Here is an 18,945-nt window from a genome sequence, read left to right as displayed (position 1 = left end):
AAGTTATTTCTCAAGTACAGAGATCTAATATCATATGTAGCTAGGCCGATATAAATAAAAAGATAATTTAATGACAAAATCTAATAATGTCAAAATTATTTATTGAAAAATTCGATCTTTAACAATTTTTTCATCAACTTTCAAAATAAATAACATCATAAATACAGGAACCCATTTCGTAATTTTACACAGTACATAATTGTAATAGGTACCCTTACACTTAAACGTAACATCCAATGAAACACATCTGAAAATTCCTATTTTTATTTATAAATAAAGTTATCTAAAATCTCCTCATATGAATGACAAACAATATCACAATGGCGGGCGTGGCATGACAACGATTAAACAATTAAGTATTTACAACTCGGGGATAGGCGGAGATTCATTGGCTCACTGGCTCACAGACTCGCTGTTGCTGCTTATTCTGAAAAAAAAAAAAGAGTTTAAAAAAAATACAAAACGTCATTTTGACACTAGCTTTAATGGTCGTTAGAATGCTTCAATCGAGATTCTGTTGCATTCAAATTGTGCATCATGAAATTAGTAGGTACTCCATACAATAAGTACTTACTAAATCCATGCTGTGTATTAAGTCGTTGGTAAGTGCGACCCTGGGTTCACTATCAGGTTTGCATATCATAATAATGCATTGTCATGAAAACTGAAACGACGTGTAAATTTTCAATTCTGTGGTACAAAAAGGTGAAATTAAACTTGGAATATTTGATTCAAGACAATTATCCGAAAGTGTCGTGTAGCAAAAAATTACACAATAAAAGGTAATGTAAATTCCAGTCTTGCCATTATTGCGCGTGGAAAACTGTAAATAACATTTTTACTCTGCGCACCTTATAAGATTAAAATGCTGATTTCTGGGAAAACAAAATGAGGAAATTGTCAAAATTACTGATACGAAATAAATAATTAGCCCATCAACCGAAATTGGAAATATTGAAATCATTTTGAGGTGAAATTAATTCAACAGAAGCGTTGCCCACATTGGAGCATGTTTTGTAGGTAGCTTCCTGGTATTATATCTACCTCAATGATACTATTTACTTGATTGCATTATATCAATAAAGAGATAGAAAACTATAGACAACAAGCTAGCGTAACCAAATGACATGGAATATTTTCTACTTCGGTATGAAATACTTATGAAAAAACTAACAAAATGATGTTTAAATTCTATTATGTTTTACTAAATCTATGTGGATGTAAACTTGATCTCAATTACACTTCTAAGTTATTATAGTAGTTACCTAGATGTATGTCTGATTGGGTCCTAGACCACAGATAGAGAAAATTGTAGACATTATCATAACTTTCGTTTTCTTTCATACAAGAAAGAGAAACGCATATTAGAAATACATGAGAAGAAAAGAGACAGAACGCTGATCTTTTCTCCCTCATAGTGAGCCCAGATTTACAATTTGGTTATGCCGTTTCGGATAAGATAGGCCCGAAAATTAATGGAAATGTTATTTCTGATTTGGTTACGCAACTTCATTGTCGGTTGTCTTTGTCTTTGACCTTGACATTTAAAAAAGTAATAAGATGACTCATACAACTTGTGATATACTCTACAACTAAGAATAGGACTTCAATAAAGGCTGGTGAGATTAAATTCTATCAACATAATTTTTTACCTATTTCTTAAACGGCTGGGCGCTTTGGACAATTCTGAATAAAAAAAAATTTCACGATGATTCACGTACTAACAATAATCCAAGCAATAATTAAGGGTAACACTAATAATGTGGAAATATGGAAACATATGGAATCGTGATTAGTGCCAAAATCGAACATTTCAGGTAGTAATATTTAGTATATTTAATTTTTTTCGGTGGCTGTGACCACAACCTTTTTTGAGATTGAATGCTAGGTCATCTGTCATGCTAGCTAATGTTAGGTGGCACCTTATATCTTTGGCCACCAAGATTCTTGATTTCCAAGAATATTAATATACATCAATTCATCTGGTCGTATTTCTTCTCAGCCATAGAGCGTTGGAGCCGAGGATCCGCGCTTTTCTTTTTTTTTTCCACTTCCCACAGTCTCAACTCAGAGAATAAAGACTTTAACATATATTTCGTTTCGTTTACACAAGAAAGAGAAACGCGTACCAGTAAACAGTCGATATAAATGAAAGTTTATATATATATATATATAAATCGATAGATATATATATAAAAGTGTAGGTACTGACTGGTTTCCGAGCGTGGCGTGAACAGCCTGGACGATGTCGTGCGGCGCCGGCAGCGCGCGCGCCTCCAGCGACGCGGCGTACGGCATCGGCACGTCGGCGCCCGACACGCGCCACGCCGGCGCGTCCAGCTCGAAGAATGTGGCCGACTCCATCACGCGGGCGCAGATTTCCGCGCCGACACCTGGACACGAGTCGCAGGTTCTGACGAGGGTTCTGTATGTTGCGCACGAGTACACACGAGTCGTGAATCGTACTTTTTACACCTCTCATGTTCGGTAAGTAGGTCCTTATTACCCCCAAATGGGGCTTGTAAGTGACCAATTAGCGCTCTAGGGTAATAATGTAGCTAAAATAGCCATAGGGCGGGTAAATAATATAAAAAAAAAAACTTCACTCTTTCAAAAAGTTCGCGTACATTAACCATCATACTGCCAATAATCATACATTCAGCCCAATGACCAAAGAGATCGCTTCGCTATTCAGCCTTGTCTTCGTATAAATATAAAATAATATTTATCAATTTATAGGTATTGAACGGCGAAGGTGAATTTCATTCTTAAAAAAAAAAAAAATCTTTACTTGAATAGAAAACTTTTACTTTAAATATTGTTTGTTTTTACGTTTTTTTCTACTTACCTCACAATCGAGATGTGCAGAGTAAGACAAATGTAGAACTCGGGTGTAAGCATCAATTGCACCCTCGAACTATACGCAATTGAGGCCTTACAGCCCTTGGCTACTAATCTACTATTCATTCGAGTGATACGTAGTGTTTTATACGACACCTGCCTAACTACGCATGATAAAAATAATAGTATAACATATGATTACATAAATAATTACAACAACATTCATCAAATATTTATAAAAAATATATAATAATATTTTTTTTTTTGCCAGTCTGCACTTAAATAAATATTTAAAAAAAACCTCATTGCTGTCGATATTGATGAAACACGACGGAATTGCGTTTGGACCTGTCTAAATGACGTTTGTATGCAGCTATTTTCACATTTATTTCGACCGGATTATAAATAATTCCCAAGAGGAACACAGGATTTTCATACAATTTTTCTGGCCGGTTTTTGTTCGGCTTCAATTCATCAGGTGTCAGATTTTCAAACTCTTTAAATCCTCTATGCAAAAGTAACATTTCTGTACCTCTCGGTCTCTAATGTTGCAGATGTGTCACTATTTATTTGAAATTGTGATAAAAAATATTTTAAATAGAAATCACATTTGCAGTTCGAACTGCTATGATGATTAATGCCCATAATGTTATAAGCGCAAAATGATAAACGCTCAGAAAACGGATTTTTATAAACTACATATTTTGCCATTGCAATACCATATAGGACGGTCAAGATTGGTCGATAAACACTTTGTGTTGCCAGCCAACAAGAGATAGCGTCCTCATATTTTTTGACTAGTGATCTCACCCGACTGCGGCCATCCTTGTTCGACGGTGACGAGGTGGTGTGTCTTGGCGACGGAGCGCGCGATCGCGTCGAAGTCCAGCGGCCGCAGCGACCGCAGGTTGATGACCTCGCATTCGATACCTGCATGTGTTCATTCGTTCTATCATTCGAGTCTCAAATTTCCACAAAGCTTTTATTATAATGTAATAACACAAAAAAATATGTCGAAGTTGTTGAATTTGAATTTACGTAACTTTAACTTTAATTTTTACTTTAATATTTACTTTTATTTTAACTTTAACTTTATTCTTTATTTACGGAAGCTATCAGCTCTAGCGCTAATTTTAGGTGATAAGGATATTATAATCGTCTGTAAAAATGTATATATATTTCCTTCGAAGCTACAAACTACTATAATTTGCGCATAATAATACGTTACCATTTCCAGCCAGGTCGCTGGCCGCCTTGAGCGCGGTCTCGGTGCCGCGTCCGGCGCACACCAGCGTTACGTGTTTGCCCTCGCGTTCGATCTTTGCTTTACCTGAAAAGTGAAATTAAATCTATATCTATACATATAATAAAACTGTAAGTGAGCTATGTCTGTCTGTACATAGGACATATTAAATAAAAATAATTATGGCGACTAATAGAACCTTTTTTTAAAAAATATTGTCTGTCTGCATGCTTGTTCTCCAAAAGCTACTGGTTGGTATTTGATGCGGTTTTCACAGCTGTATAGATAGTCTAACTTAAAATTTGGTTATATATTTATAGGTTTCATCGCGATACGTTGCTTAGAACCCGAAATATTCAAATTCAAATTCAAATTCAAATTCAAAAATATTTTATTAAACTCCACAAGTTACACAATCAGATAACACATTAACAGTAAAAAGATAAAACAATTACAAAAACTTGTTGGAGTCCTGGAGACTCAAACTAGGCCGGAACCTGTATCTTGGGCCACCAGGTCCCCTTGTTACTTCCGATGTTTACAAATGTGAAGTTACACAGTGTTCTTTTATACATATATATATATTTATTTATTTATTTAAGACATGATTTCCAAAATGCTCTCCGTAGCCTCATAATCTAAATCAATGAACCATTTTTTAAGTTTTAGTTGAAATTCTTTTTTTCTACAATTATATAAATCCAATTTCTTATTAATAATATTATACAACATTCCTCCACGAAAATCATAAAATTTATGTGCAAACGACGTATTTACGAATATACGCTCACAGACTGCGTACTTTCTTCTTTTCACGTCCATATCTTTCTTTACATTTGCCAAAAGGGTAGAGTGTATACGAGTAACCGTTGCCGATATATATAGCTGTCTAACTGTCAATACTCCTGCCTCTTGGTAAAGTTTATCTGTGGGATAAAGTCGCGGTTTAGACAAGCTAACTTTGAGTATTAGTCTTTGCGCCCTTTCCAATTCCATCATATCTGTTTTGTTACATCCACCCCAAGTGGAAATGCAGTATGTTATAATTGACTTAGCCAAAGCATCATATACCATGTTAATTGTACTATTATCTGCCACGCCACGTAATTGTTTGAATAAATAAGTCAATTTCCTAACTCTTTGTGATACCGTATGTATATGTTGTTTAAATCTTAAATTTGAGTCAATATGAACACCTAGATATTTTATTGTTTGGACAGAAGAAATGCTTGGACAGTCACAAGTTAAATGTGTTGGGAAGATGCATTTGTGAGCAATGATAGACTGCGATATACCTGCAATTTCGGCCCAGTTACGAATGGAAAACAGCATGTATTTCGTTTTGTCCTCATTAAGAGTGAGGCTGTTGGCCATTAACCATTGAGAAACCTTATCAAAGCCCGTCTGTGCAATTTTGAAAAGTTGGTCCCATGTGGATGCATAGAAGGTGAGTGTAGTGTCGTCCGCATAAGATGCAATTCGACAATTTTCTAATTTCATTTGGCATAACTCATTTATATAGCAAAGAAAAAGTTTAGGCCCAAGAATACTGCCTTGCGGTACGCCAAATTCGACTGGTTTGTCGTCACTTATATATTCCCCTATTTTAACACATTGTGTTCTATTTTTCAAATAGTCTGAGAATAGTGACAGTGCTGAACCTCTTACACCCAGAGCTTCTAATTTTTTTAATAGGGACGGAACAGAAACAGTGTCGAAAGCCTTACTAAAGTCCATAAAAATGGTTAAGCATTTCACTTTAGTATCGAGTTTTTGCACGATAAATTTCGTAAAATCTAAGACTGCGTCGTCAGTGGATCGACCGGACCTGAAACCATATTGCATATCAGATATCAATTTATATTTATCTAGATAATTAGTCAGGCGGACACCAATGATGCGCTCAAATATCTTTGATAAGGTATTCAAAATGGCAATTGGTCTATAATTTCCGACACATCCTCTGTCCCCAGCCTTGTGTATTGGATGAATTACGGCTTTTTTTAGTGCATTGGGAAAAACGCCTGCCTCAAGGCAACGATTTATTATACTTGTAATTACAGGTGCTATGGTTTCAGAAATGGCCTTTAGTACCTCGGCACCAACTCCGTCCCAACCTGGAGAACAATCGCTTTTTAGATTTTGTATACATGCTTTAACCTCTTCGTCATCGGTTGGCAAAAGTACGAGTGAGTTTAAAATAGAATGTGTTAAGTTTGATGTTGAAGGTGTGCACGTGGGAATTTTGTCAGCCAGTTGTTTGCCTATAGTAGCAAAATAGTCGTTTACGTTGTTGATTGAAGTCACTTGGTCAACATCAGTGGTCAGAAGCTGTAGAGGTACGTTTTTACTCGCATTTGTATTTGTTATAGTCTTAATAGTAGCCCATAGTTTTTTTGCATTGTTTTTATTCATCAATAACTGGTCTCTTTCATATTGCTTCTTTAGTCGTTTAAGTAAATTATTGCAGTAATTTCTATACCTTTTATAGGAAACTTGCAATACACTATCATTTGGTTTTGTGCGTAATTTCTGGTGCATCCTATCTCTTGTACGAATACATCGCAACAAGCCAGGAGTTATCCATGGTTTTATGGTAATCCTGCTCCTAGGTATTATTATTTTTATTGAATTTTTGGTTATTAGCATTGAGAGAATTTCTATTAATGTATCGGTAGCCATATTCAAATCACTTTCCATGTATATTTTATCGAAATTATAATTACCACAATCAGATTTGAGACTTTCAAAATTTATTTTGAGTTTGGTCAGGTACGATTTGTGTTTAGGACTCTTTTGATTTCTCTTGATACAGCATAGTACAGAATTATGGTCAGTTATGGTTGTATTTAAAGTAAATGTATATGATGTCAGTCTGGTTTTTAAAATGACGTGATCTAGACAAGAATTTTCTCTAGTTAGTGTATTAGTTGCAGGGTGTAGACCGTGAAGAGCAACTGCATCCAGGTATGCCAGTGTATCATCACAGTTGTCCAGTAAGTTAATATTAATGTCTCCTACCACCATTATATTTTTGTATGATGACAAAGTACCCAATAACAAGTTAAGCGCATTAACAAACTTGTCTACGTTTACAAAACTGGGGGATCTATAAATCGCCACTATGACTGTGTCATTTCCTATTTTTATGATTAATCCGGTTCCTTCCAAGAGATCCGTTTCGGTTACTGTACAGTTCATACTATTGCTTATATAGACTACCAATCCACCATTTTTGTTATAATTATTAATTGTTTTGTGAGACTGATATCCCTGAAGTATCGGTAATTGTGCATTCGTAGCACAAGAAAGCCAGCATTCCGAGAGCACTATCACATCTACAGGGCATTTGAGTCTGGCTAATAGTAAGTTCAGCTCATCAAAGTTATAGTTGATACTACGTATATTTTGCTGTAAAACTTTCAAATAGTCCTTATGCGATTCTAGATACTTAATACAGTTTTCTGGTTCACAAGTCACGCCTGTGGTTATGTCAAACCCGTCTATATTTTCAATTAATGTATTGGTACTATCGAATTTGTATAAATAAAAAATTATGGAACAATCTAGAAACGACATTACGACCTGTTTTTAATTTGTGATCGGTAGTTATTTGTATAAATATATCCTCAAGTAACAACTTATAATTTACTAAAAGCTTATCCACATGCAATTTACAAATTTGTTTACGAATGTGTTGAGGAAATACGAGTATGAGCAATTTTTGCTTATATGCTAGGAGAAGAATCATGCAATAATGTTTTTGACAATAAAAACAGCTATTTAAAGTATTAACATGCATAGAAAAAAGAAAATTGTATTGGATCTGCCACAAGTATTGTAGAGGGCTTGTTAGGTAATGTAATCTAATACTATTCGAACATTCAATATTACAATGCGATAAGATTATGCTTATTCTATCTAATAACACTAGTTCAGGTACATATAAACAAAATACAAAACTAGTAACCTCAAAAAATTTAGAAAACCTATCTAATAATTGAATTTGGAATTTTACAAAATAGTGATATTGACATTTGGTATCAAGCGAGTTTTTCAGAACCAACTGCTTCAGGGCCAAAAACCCTGATTAATATTGACAACAATAAGGTGAAATTAAGGCGAAGTCGCGGGCAAAAGCTAATTTCAAATAAATGGAATGAACGAATGAATAATTTCAAGGATCTGTACCTTTCTTATCGATTGTGTTACTGCTATTGGTGTCACTTTAGTCGACATGTGTCCCTATGCTTAGCAACGCATTATCTTAACAATGCAACGGACTTTGATGCGGTTTTTTAAAATAGAAAGTAAATTCTTGAGAAAATTGTGTCATAGTTTAACCCGGGACAAGCCGAAATTATCTCTAGTATTAGATAATATTCAAATTCCTATTCAATTACTATTTACATACATCGCCGTGAATTATTCTTTTGTAATATATTAAATGTACAGACGAATATGTTTAATTCCGTAATATTATATATCTATAAGCCTAATTTGCTTAAATAACTTACCGATGGGAATAACGAAGTCCTTGCTGAGCGCTTCGTCAGACATCGGGAACGGAACTCCGTACAGCATCTCGTTCTCCAGCATCACAACCGGGTCGTTATCACGGATGGCCGTTTTCAGGAGCCCTGCACCAATACATGTCATAATAAAACAATTGACACGTATTATGTATATTATCAGCATAAGCCTCATTCACTCTATGCCAACCTCCTTTGACGACCTCGGTGCCTCTGAATCGAGAGGTCCCGGGTTCGATTGGGTCATGATGGAAAAATGATCTTTTTCTGATTGGCCCGGGTCTTGGATTATGTATTTCTTATAAAATATAGTATCGTTGAGTTAGTATCCCATAACACAAGTGTAGAACTTACTTCGGGGCTAGCTCAATCTGTATGATTTGTCCTAATATATTTATTATTATTATTGAAACAACCATCTCTGTCCTGGGCCATCCTTGTCCAGTTGTTGCCAGCAATTTCCTTTACATCGTCTACTCATCTATGTCCTATGCTCCATTTTCCAGTTCTGGGGTACAGTTTACTCCATCTTATTAATATTTCTAGTAAAAAGGCAGGCTTACATTATGTACGCAATGCTTCCTTACATATTATAAAACAAAGTTCTCTGCCGCGTCTATCTGTCTCTTAGTTATAATCTCAAAAACTTCTGCACGGATATTCATCGCAATCTTTGACACATATTCCGCAGGACTTGTATTTATTTGATTTAAATTCGTATCGTCGGACGAATTAGGCTGTGTCAATGATGAGAATCCTCACCCTTGGCGTCTTCAGAGGTGTAGGGCATGACGACCTTGAGCCCGGGGCAGTGGCTGAACCACGCGCCGAAGCACTGCGAATGCTGCGCCGCGACGCCCGCTGCGGCGCCGTTGGGGCCGCGGAACACGATCGGAACTTTCACCTGCCCCGCAGACATGTAGTACGTCTTCGCGGCCGAGTTTATTATCTAGAAGTTAATTCGTCTTGATTGAGTTGCTTAAATTAATTTTAAGATCCCTGGTGAGATCAAGATTATTTGTAGACCTGGGTCTTGGATGTTAAATATGGATATTCCATGGCAGTTTTCTGTTAACAATCATTAATTCATATTAACTGTGTTATAATTAACACTAGCATCAGATTATATACAAGTTGCCTAAAGGCATCTCACATGACGTCGCATAATACACTAGTGAACTAAACTGTCCACAAATGTGTTTCCTCTCAATGTTTTCCATCACCGCAAGTGCTAGTCGATGAAAACTATTAGACATGACTCAGATTGATATACAAACTTATGTGGCACGAGTAGGATTCGAACCTGGAACCTTTTGATCACAGGCTGGTCTTAACTGTGGTGCCACCACCATTTCCTAAAGAGAAAGGCCCAGAAAGTCTCATAAAGGACAGGACATACGTGATCAATAGCCTGCATGGAGAAGTTGAATGTCATAAACTCGCAGATCGGCCTCAGGCCGTGGAAAGCAGCTCCAACCGCTATACCTGCAAAACCAATTTCTGTGATTGGCGTGTCTATTACTCTTTTGTCTCCATATTTCTTCCACAGGCCCCTGAAATAGATAATACAATAAACTTTATTTGGCAGTTCAATTAGTAAGACAAAAATGAGGTTTACCTCCATGGCATAATGGTCACCCGCCCAGTGTGGATGAATATTTGTACTTGTAATCACAAATACGTTGATGTGAACAGATAAATTACAATAATTATTATTTGAAAGTTCAGCAAAAATATTATTGTCACCAAAATAAATGTGAGAGATAGGTATTAATGTGGGAATAGGTTATATTTTCTTATTACTTTGGAGACGCCTGTGCAAGCACCAGATAGGTGATCAGTCCTGCCATACTGAGACCATTTCACACAGGTAGGCACATCTTACTATGAGAAATAATTTAATTTTGCTTATATTTTATTGGATACAGTTACAAAATTTTTCGTTTGCAAATCGTTTGGAAAACACTGCAAATCGTTTTTTATTCCATTAATCCTTATATCCTTCCTCTATTGAATGTATATAAAATGTTCTATACAAATCACATTTTATACATGATAATTAAAGTAATATGAAGATAAAATTAAACATGTCTATTCATTTAATCATTTTCACAATATTAAAACAAATTTAGGCCTTGTATCAAGGTATTCATAGACAGATCTAATCACACATTTAAAAATCAGTCAAGATAAATCTTACAATAAAGATAACATGCGTTTCAACATCTGTCAACAAACTTATTGGTTATGTAACGCTATTTGCTTCTGAAAACCTAGTAATATCTAAGTTAATAGAAAATTAACTATACTATCGTCAAAATACGGTATTAATTTATACAATAGACTGTAAAAAATATGCCGTGCTGTAAATAATAAGGTTATATCAATCACCAAAGTCTTACCTCGTTACTTTATAGGCGCCGTCATATTGGGCCACTTCTTCGCCCAAAACGAATACTTTGTCGTCCCTTTCCATTTCCTCATCAATGGCTTGGTTGAGAGCATCTCGTACAGTCACAGGTTTTGCTGACAAAGCCTTTGAGGTCGAAAAACAGCGGCGTGAAATTCTGGCTACCATACCCAGTACCGCCGGTGACGATTTTAATGCCATTTTTTACAATTACACTTGATTTTAACACTTTCAACTAACCAGACGGCACTAATATGCCTTTATAGGAAGTTTTTGAGATATTTTAAAGTGAAATTTATCATGTAAGATGGTAAAAACCGCTGTTTGAATACGACAGAGGATGAATGGAGGTCGTAAACTTCCAAGGTGAAGTTCGATAACGTGTCAAATGTCAGCTGTCAAAGTGATAGTGTAGAGATGCGTTCAGAATTTGTGATAATCAATAAGAAAAAATAATTATATATATTTAAAAAAAAACTACCATTTAGCCATCCAAGGTGCCAATTATAAAAATATTTCTACTCATATAAAGTTATTTCAAATAGATACTTTAGTGTACTTGATAAACCCAATGAACGTGGTTGTATAGTTTGATAGAAGTACTATAAAAAATATAGAGATGGCGTTACCAGTTTCAAAATATGAAAGATTTCACAGTTTTGTAAAGGTGATTGAGTATTGCTTAAAATATTCTTCCGATATGAAAGGCTTTCAACTTCCTTCGTTCCAATTATCTGTCTCTATAGGTTCCCTTCAAATGGGATAACTAGAATATCTGGGCTCGGCCCACTCAGCCTGTTTTAGGACATAGGTATTTCACTCTTGTCTAGGTCAATTCTAATTACTTAGGTCAAGTACAGAAAGTGGCGATTTCTCATATCAATCAATTTTTGATATCAAATAAAAATAGCCCTTTATTGACAATTAATTTTGGTACTACCTACATTACAAATTTAGATTTTTTAAAATTACACTACGTAATCATTTATTTTTCATTATTTAGTAACACACAACTAACAGGCACACTGGTACTGGCACTACATATTGATTTAATTACCTATCTTGCTTTCCAGCATACATAAGTCTCTCCCAGAGATTTCCACAATGACCGGTCCATTCCTCTCCTCATCCCTGCTACACCTGCCACTTGCTTGGTCTCATCCTCCCATGGTACGGCCTTCCTTTCCTTCTAATTATATCTTAGACACCGCTCAATGACTTGTTTTGCCCATTTATCATGTTTTACTTACAGCGTAATGATGCGTAAAACAATTTTTATATAGGTCCATTTAATTCGCCCGTTTAAATATTCTCGGCCAAACGGGAGTCGTAAAGAAAGAAGATCGAGTGAACCGAGGGCGTCGATCGTCAAAGAAATCTTTATTTCTAGTGATGCGAGAGGCTTACAATCAACTCGAGATTTTGTCGCCTTAATTTAGCACGTTTGATCTCATTTCTCAATAGCTACCTAGATACCTATGCATTCAAAATTTCATCAAAATCGGTCCAGCGGTTTAGCTGTGAAATCAAGACAGGAAAATTTTCGCATTTATAATAATTAGTATGGATAGTAGATAGATGCTTGTGTACCATTCGCGTAGAAATTAGTTTTAAAGAAGTTTCATACTATATTCTTAGTTGAAAATGCAGACTAAATTAGGATGAAAGTGATTGCTAAAAATATACTTACCAAGAATGATACTACCACCTCCTTGAGCACCCTCTTCTTTCCACTCGGTTAAACATTTAGGGTTAAAAGGCTCGGGTCTTTAGCAACACTACTTGCATCTGTCGCTCAACTAAAGTTGTTGGATGTGCCATTGAAATTCATAAAAATAAAACTAATTCCGTCCGTTAGTGTGATTAGGACTTTCTGAGCGAGTGTGCCGTACAACTAACACTCTAGATATGTATTTTCTTATGAGCATGCTAGCATTTCAATTACTCTTTAAATATGTAAAGGAAAAGTCCTAAAATGTTGTCGTTTTGATGGCTGGGATATCTTATTTTCAATTCTCTATTGAACATAGAATGCCTGGTGTAAACTCGATTTAAACTCGGTTAGTTTTATACGTAGGTAAGATCGATTATGAATAACTAGGTACTTAATTATTATCAAGCTAGGTCTGATAATATACCATAATATGTTCCTATATGATAGGTGATTTTATTTTTCTTTCTAAAATGAAATGGAAAGTCACATCTAGCGAAGTAACTCTCTGTGACAACCTTGGCCGACTTACCCATTGAAGATATTCCTTTCTGCATGCAAGACCGTTGGGCTAATGTGGTACTTGTAAATATTAAATTAAGGGGTATATTCGCCTGCTTTGTTTGCGTTTGATTTGCCCCGGGCTGGAATTTCAAAAGCGCGGGAAATATACTGGCAACGTCGAGTTTGCAAGGAGTGACCTAAATATTCAGTTTGATGTGGCTTAATGTTTTTAAAGACGACGTGCAAAGGCAAAGTTGTTCCAATTTTTTGTTTTTTTTTCCCCTCACATTTTCCTATTTTCTGGCAAAGGCGTAATTTTTTTAAAATTAACATTTTGAATGTCTGTACCCCGAGTCTGCTCCCAATGGTTGTTCATCTCAATTTTTGCCATGCATTAAATGCAACAAAATCTCTCTGATGACCACACAAGTTTCTATTACAAATTATCCAACTGAACGGTAGGCCCGTAACTATGAATGTCCAATATTTTTAACATAATAGTTAAATAATTGTTAAGTTAAAAATATTAATTTAATTTATCAGTTAATTAACTCTTTCAAATGTATATGACAATTTAAAGAATTTGGAATACAAAATAAACAAAATCAATCGACTTTTCTCAAATTAAAAATATTGAGTAAAATGTATAATCATTTTAAACTAATAATGGTTACTAAGTTATATTGATAAACTTTTAGTGCTTCCAATCCAAACCTACTCAAGTCTAAATTAATTTACATTTGGCCTGGCTATTGACCAATAGGCAAAGTTTCGTTAGTTTCAGAGGTCGTTAAAGTAAATTATACTGAAAACCGTAACAAAGTTGTGGTCATTAGGCGCATATATACCTACATATTGCGTGATTTAATTGGTTTTCGAATACTTCAAATAATTTTTGTGTACCGTTTATGTGACCGTGATTAGAATATTCAAAGTATATAATTTGATTTACGATACCACAATAACAAAAAACTGCATGGGAGTACCTTCACGTGGTGAAGGCGGTAACAGTTTAGGCTTAATTTTCGATGACGTCGGATCATATATAATCTTTGATGAAGGCCGTACAGTTAGTGTGGCATAACTAAGTAACAAACATCCTCACTTTCGTATTTATAATTTACTGGAGTTTAGAGTCCACGTTTAATATAAATTGAAGGTCCATGTATTACGTGTTGTAGTTATCAACAACTAAAATTCACCTTTTGACTTTGGAAGCCCTAATTCCATAAGTTTCTGTCAATATTGTTATGTTGTGTTGATGTATGGAAACTTTGTTATTTATTACTTAGCGAAACGTATGCTATAATACTGATTACATAACAGTGTTCATAACAAGTATTATTGAAATATTTTAGCATTTCAAAAGTGAAGAAAATTGGCAAAGTTTATTTCCAATTGGGCGTTCAAAGGCAATCTTTCACATTGGTAATTTAAAATGACAATAGCTGAGTCGAAACTTTGAAGAATTTCTATTCCGTAAAATCTGTAGTGAAACGTGTTCTCTACGCATCAGGTGTGCGACCGACCTTTAAGATACGATAAATAAATGAACAATCTTCATGTTGTGGACTTTAGGCTCCAACTGAAATAAGTCTGTTGCGTAATGGATACGATGGATAAACACATGCACTCACACACACGATGGATACACAGAAGCACGCTCAATATAGGCACCAGCAGAAAATATCTGAAATAAAACAAGTTTTTTTGATTTGTCTGTGCCTACAATTAGATTATAGATAACTAGGTACTCCAAAATAATATATATATATATATATATATCTTTCATTACTTTCGACTCAAATACTTATTGCCAATTATAAAGACAGGCGTGATTACCCCTTATATTCGGTGTGAATTCGAAATCACGCCCGTTTTGCTGTTTACTCGTCGTACATTGCCCGTTGCTTTGTTTGTAACGCGTTAGTTAAGGGGAAGCTCTTTATGATAAACGTAAGCACAAAATATTTTTTTGTCAGATAGATTGATCAACAGATAAATTGTTTATTCGACTGTTATAAACAGAAAAACAGCAGACACTTAATATTAAAACACAGTATAAAAGTTTCGAGTGCTGCAGCAGCCTGCAGATGTTTTAATAACGAATACATCGTTTTATTTCAGGTTATAACACTCACTCATTGCTGGGTAATAAAGGCCACCTCTTACTTTACAAAAACTACTTTTGTTGAATTCGTCTCAACACCTCCAATTGTTCAATCAGTTGATTTAAGCCATGTAAATGAAATAGTATAGAAATTCAGTAAAACATTCGTAACAGCACAAAAGTCCTACCTAAGACGATTTGGGATATGTAAGTCGCAATTTGAATTACGTTCAACGAATGTATTCCCAAACGTGTGGCTAATATCAGCTAATTCGTTCCCGAGCGACACTCGTAACATTCGCGTGATGAAAGTGCTCACTCTTAATACCAAACCGAGCGTCGTGATATTCCCATTAGCGATCTCGCAGCAGGAAATTACTATTCAGTGTCGAGTGTTTGACTGATATTCTCGTAGTCTAGGAGCTTGTCACTTTTATTTGTAAGAAATATCATCTATAATTTACCATATATACGAACCTTCTCTCGTTCCTTACAGTCGTATTCCTTATGGCTGAGGATCATGGTCATTACGTCGAATGAAAGACATACACAAAAACTTTCTTGGGCTTGCTATTGTTTGCTCCATTTCACAAAGTAGGTGATAAATCATCGCTTAGATTGCAGGTTTCCTCACGATGTTTTCCCTCAACAGAAGCAAGTGGTTGTCGATGAAAATGCATGTAATCCATGCATGAGTCAGATGGGCGTAGTAACTCTATTACAAGGATGGAAGGCAGGAGTTTACAGGTCTTATCCATAGGACTACCATTGCTTCTTTCGGCTAAATTGATTGTAAATTAGGTGCTTTTCTTGGTTTTATATGTCAGAAATAAAAAATTGTATCCTTACATATTATATAACAAACTCCTCTGCCGCGTTTGCCTGTTTGCGAAAAATTCCAAAAACTGTTGCATGGATTTTCATGCGGTTTTCGACAATAGACAGTGTGATTATTGAGAAAGGTATGTAATTTATAATGATTATACCCGAGCGAAGTCGGGACGGTAGCGGTTCGTTCCCTCTGTGCTTATTTATGTAAAACTTCGACACTTTATTTATGTCATTGTAAAATTTTAATCTGCGATCTTTTACAAGATGAACAGCTCTCCGACTAGTATATAATACGCTATCATATTATGTTATGGCATCCGGAAACAGGGGTGGGGGTTATAAACTCGGACATTGACCCTGCACCCTGTATTTAACCTTGCTTATGCGTTAGCTAAACCTGAAAATATCAACTAAAAAACTTTTTTGTTTAATACATAATATTTAACATACATAAAAAAATTAATGGAAAAAAGATCACGTCGAATTGTTCATCTGTTGTTTTTCTTCTATTAGCCACATAAAGACCTTATATATTTTTCAATAACTCCTATGTACAGATATGTAAGTGTACAGTTTTATTATATGTATAGATGACAAATAATACTTACATATTTTTGTAGTGTCAAAACAGTAAAATGAAAATTCAATTATAATATCTACAAAATTTGGTTCAAGCTTAAGATAAGCGCATCAAAATTAATCCATACAATCAAAGGGTTGGCGATATACAAACAGATGAACAGACATACAAATAAACGTGTATTTTCGAATCTCGGAGGGAGGTAAACATAGTATGAAACACGAGTTCACGCTGTCTTGCTCATCTTCAACGGTAAATGACACTTGGTCGTACAGTCAGCTTGAAATTACAATAAATAAAACTAAATAAATAAGTATCTACCTACTTACTTTTATTTCAAAATATTATTGTCGAAACTTATATAGTTAACCAGTGGGTGTTGCTCGCGACTTATCCCGCGCAAAATCTAGCCTATGTCACTCTCCGCTCGTGCTCTCTTCCCATCATTCCACACCAAAAATCACCGCAATCCACTGTTCCGTTTAGACGTGAAAGAATGATAAACAAACACACTCATTTTAATTATTATGGATGGAAGAAACAATATAACACTGAATCAAATTGCTGAATAGTCTTTAATATCGTTTGTGTCAGATTTTATCTAGGACACTAAAAAACATCTAACTTGACTGAGGAAAATTTACGGCTATCGTGTGGCAAGTATCACATACACATTAGTTATCTAAATAGTCAACTAGTGTCCGTCAAGATTACCTCACGATTCTTGGAAGCAAGTGTGATAGATTTCTGACCAGGATAATTAATAAGTATATAAACAATAGCACTAAATCACTGTAACATTTAGAACACTTTTCCGAAACATATTAAAACACTTACCCTTCAAGGGTCTATAAATAATTTAAGATATTTTATTATACATATATATTTTTTATTATTACAGCGTACGTGTGGTACGTGCCGATATCGTTATGGTAATGAATGAGTCAAAATGTGATTTCAAAATATCAAGTGGAACAATAATTTAAAATTTTGAATTTAGACTGAAAGATATAAAAATCATGTCAGCGCGCACGCGATATGACTAAAGAGGTCATAATGCGTGGCGTTACAAGTATAAATGATTCTGATCGATGTACATACTCATGGGGCACGATTAAGATACGATCATGGAACCTTTCGAACATAGAAATAATATTTGTTATATAAAAAAATATATGAAAAACATATCAACGCCAAAAATTGCCACACGACTTGCCAAATTTATTCTACTTAGTGGCTTTTAACGTTTAAAAATAATAAGTCTTTGAAAAACATCATAACTGCTTTCTAGTAATCTTTTAATTGTTGTTGATGTTACCGATTCCAGATGATTAGCGCTTGAAGTACAGAGAGCCAGAAATCAAATGAATTTGCTTTCGAATGAAGTGCGCGCGAGTGTACTACGGCTGTGATTGGTCGATTGTAATTCATACGAACAAATACACTTGATTGAAACGACTCTGAACTCAGATTGAGAAAATTTGACGAAATTTTGTTCATATCTATTATTTTTTATAGTAGGTATTTTTTAATATAAGTAAGGATATATTCGTATTAGAGATTGAATTCAAAAAATCATTAATTTGCTGTACATTTTATTCCATAAAAATCTAAAAAAATAAGCTTGCTGACTTTTGTATATTCATGTACAACACTCTGTAGGGCGCGCCTTAATAGCCTGTGATTAATACGAGTTTTTTTAGCTATTTAAGTCCCACTGCTGGACAAAATCCTCCCTTAATTTCTTCATCTGCATTAAATTCCCTATTGGTATCTTCTATCAACTTCTTGTCAAATATCTTACCATCTTGTCCTCGACTCATTTCTAGTATCTAAATATAATTTCGCAGATTAATTTATGGATTATAAACGCATCAAAATATAATTGATCGAGCGAGCAAAGCGATCGAGGTTTACAATTCGACTTGGGGCAAAAAAATACATTTTTTGTATGTTTGTTTGTTTGTTTGTTTGTTTGTTTGTTTGTTTGTTTGTTTGTTTGTTTGTTTGTTTGTTTGTTTGTTTGTTTGTTTGTTTGTTTGTTTGTTTGTTTGTTTGTATCGCGCAAACTTTCAAAACGTCGGTGTGATTTTGATGAAATTGAAAAGGTATGTAAAATCTGTCAATAGAATTTTTAAGATCGTGGAGCATCAGTCGTTATTGAAATATTCAGAATTATGTAA

The 18,945-nt window shown here is 34.9% G+C and overlaps 1 protein-coding gene across 2 annotated transcripts; it reads right to left on the bottom strand.

Moving 5' to 3' along the window:
- Positions 1–248: 248 nt before the first annotated feature.
- Positions 249–11,400, bottom strand: Pdhb (Pyruvate dehydrogenase E1 beta subunit). Of its 2 annotated transcripts, XM_053749617.2 has the most exons (9): positions 11,019–11,400; positions 10,016–10,169; positions 9,379–9,565; positions 8,602–8,724; positions 4,070–4,171; positions 3,652–3,771; positions 2,213–2,393; positions 1,653–1,686; positions 249–427 (listed from the first exon to the last, which is right to left on the bottom strand). In XM_053749617.2, exons 1-8 carry the CDS (start codon positions 11,225–11,227, stop codon positions 1,653–1,655), a joined length of 1,110 nt encoding a protein of 369 aa, XP_053605592.1. In that variant the 5' UTR covers positions 11,228–11,400; the 3' UTR covers positions 249–427. The 2 variants fall into 2 exon arrangements, with proteins under 2 accessions (XP_053605592.1, XP_053605591.1); XM_053749616.2 differs by lacking the exon at positions 1,653–1,686.
- Positions 11,401–18,945: the final 7,545 nt, after the last annotated feature.

Source organism: Plodia interpunctella, chromosome 9 (genome assembly GCF_027563975.2).
Source record: "Plodia interpunctella isolate USDA-ARS_2022_Savannah chromosome 9, ilPloInte3.2, whole genome shotgun sequence".
NCBI classification, from domain to species: Eukaryota; Metazoa; Arthropoda; class Insecta; order Lepidoptera; family Pyralidae; genus Plodia; species Plodia interpunctella.
Note: the sequence above shows the minus strand (reverse complement) of the source record. Positions and strands in the feature narration are given on the sequence as shown.

Excerpts from the sequence above, each read along its gene's own strand:
- Pdhb (XM_053749617.2), bottom strand. The coding sequence starts at position 11,227 with ATGGCATTAAAATCGTCACCGGCGGTACTGGGTATGGTAGCCAGAATT. Across the intron at positions 9,566-10,015 it reads CCATGCAGGCTATTGATCAC|ATAATAAACTCGGCCGCGAA; the intron begins GTATGTCCTGTC and ends ATTAACTTCTAG. Across the intron at positions 3,772-4,069 it reads CAGCGACCTGGCTGGAAATG|GTATCGAATGCGAGGTCATC; the intron begins GTAACGTATTAT and ends GAACACATGCAG.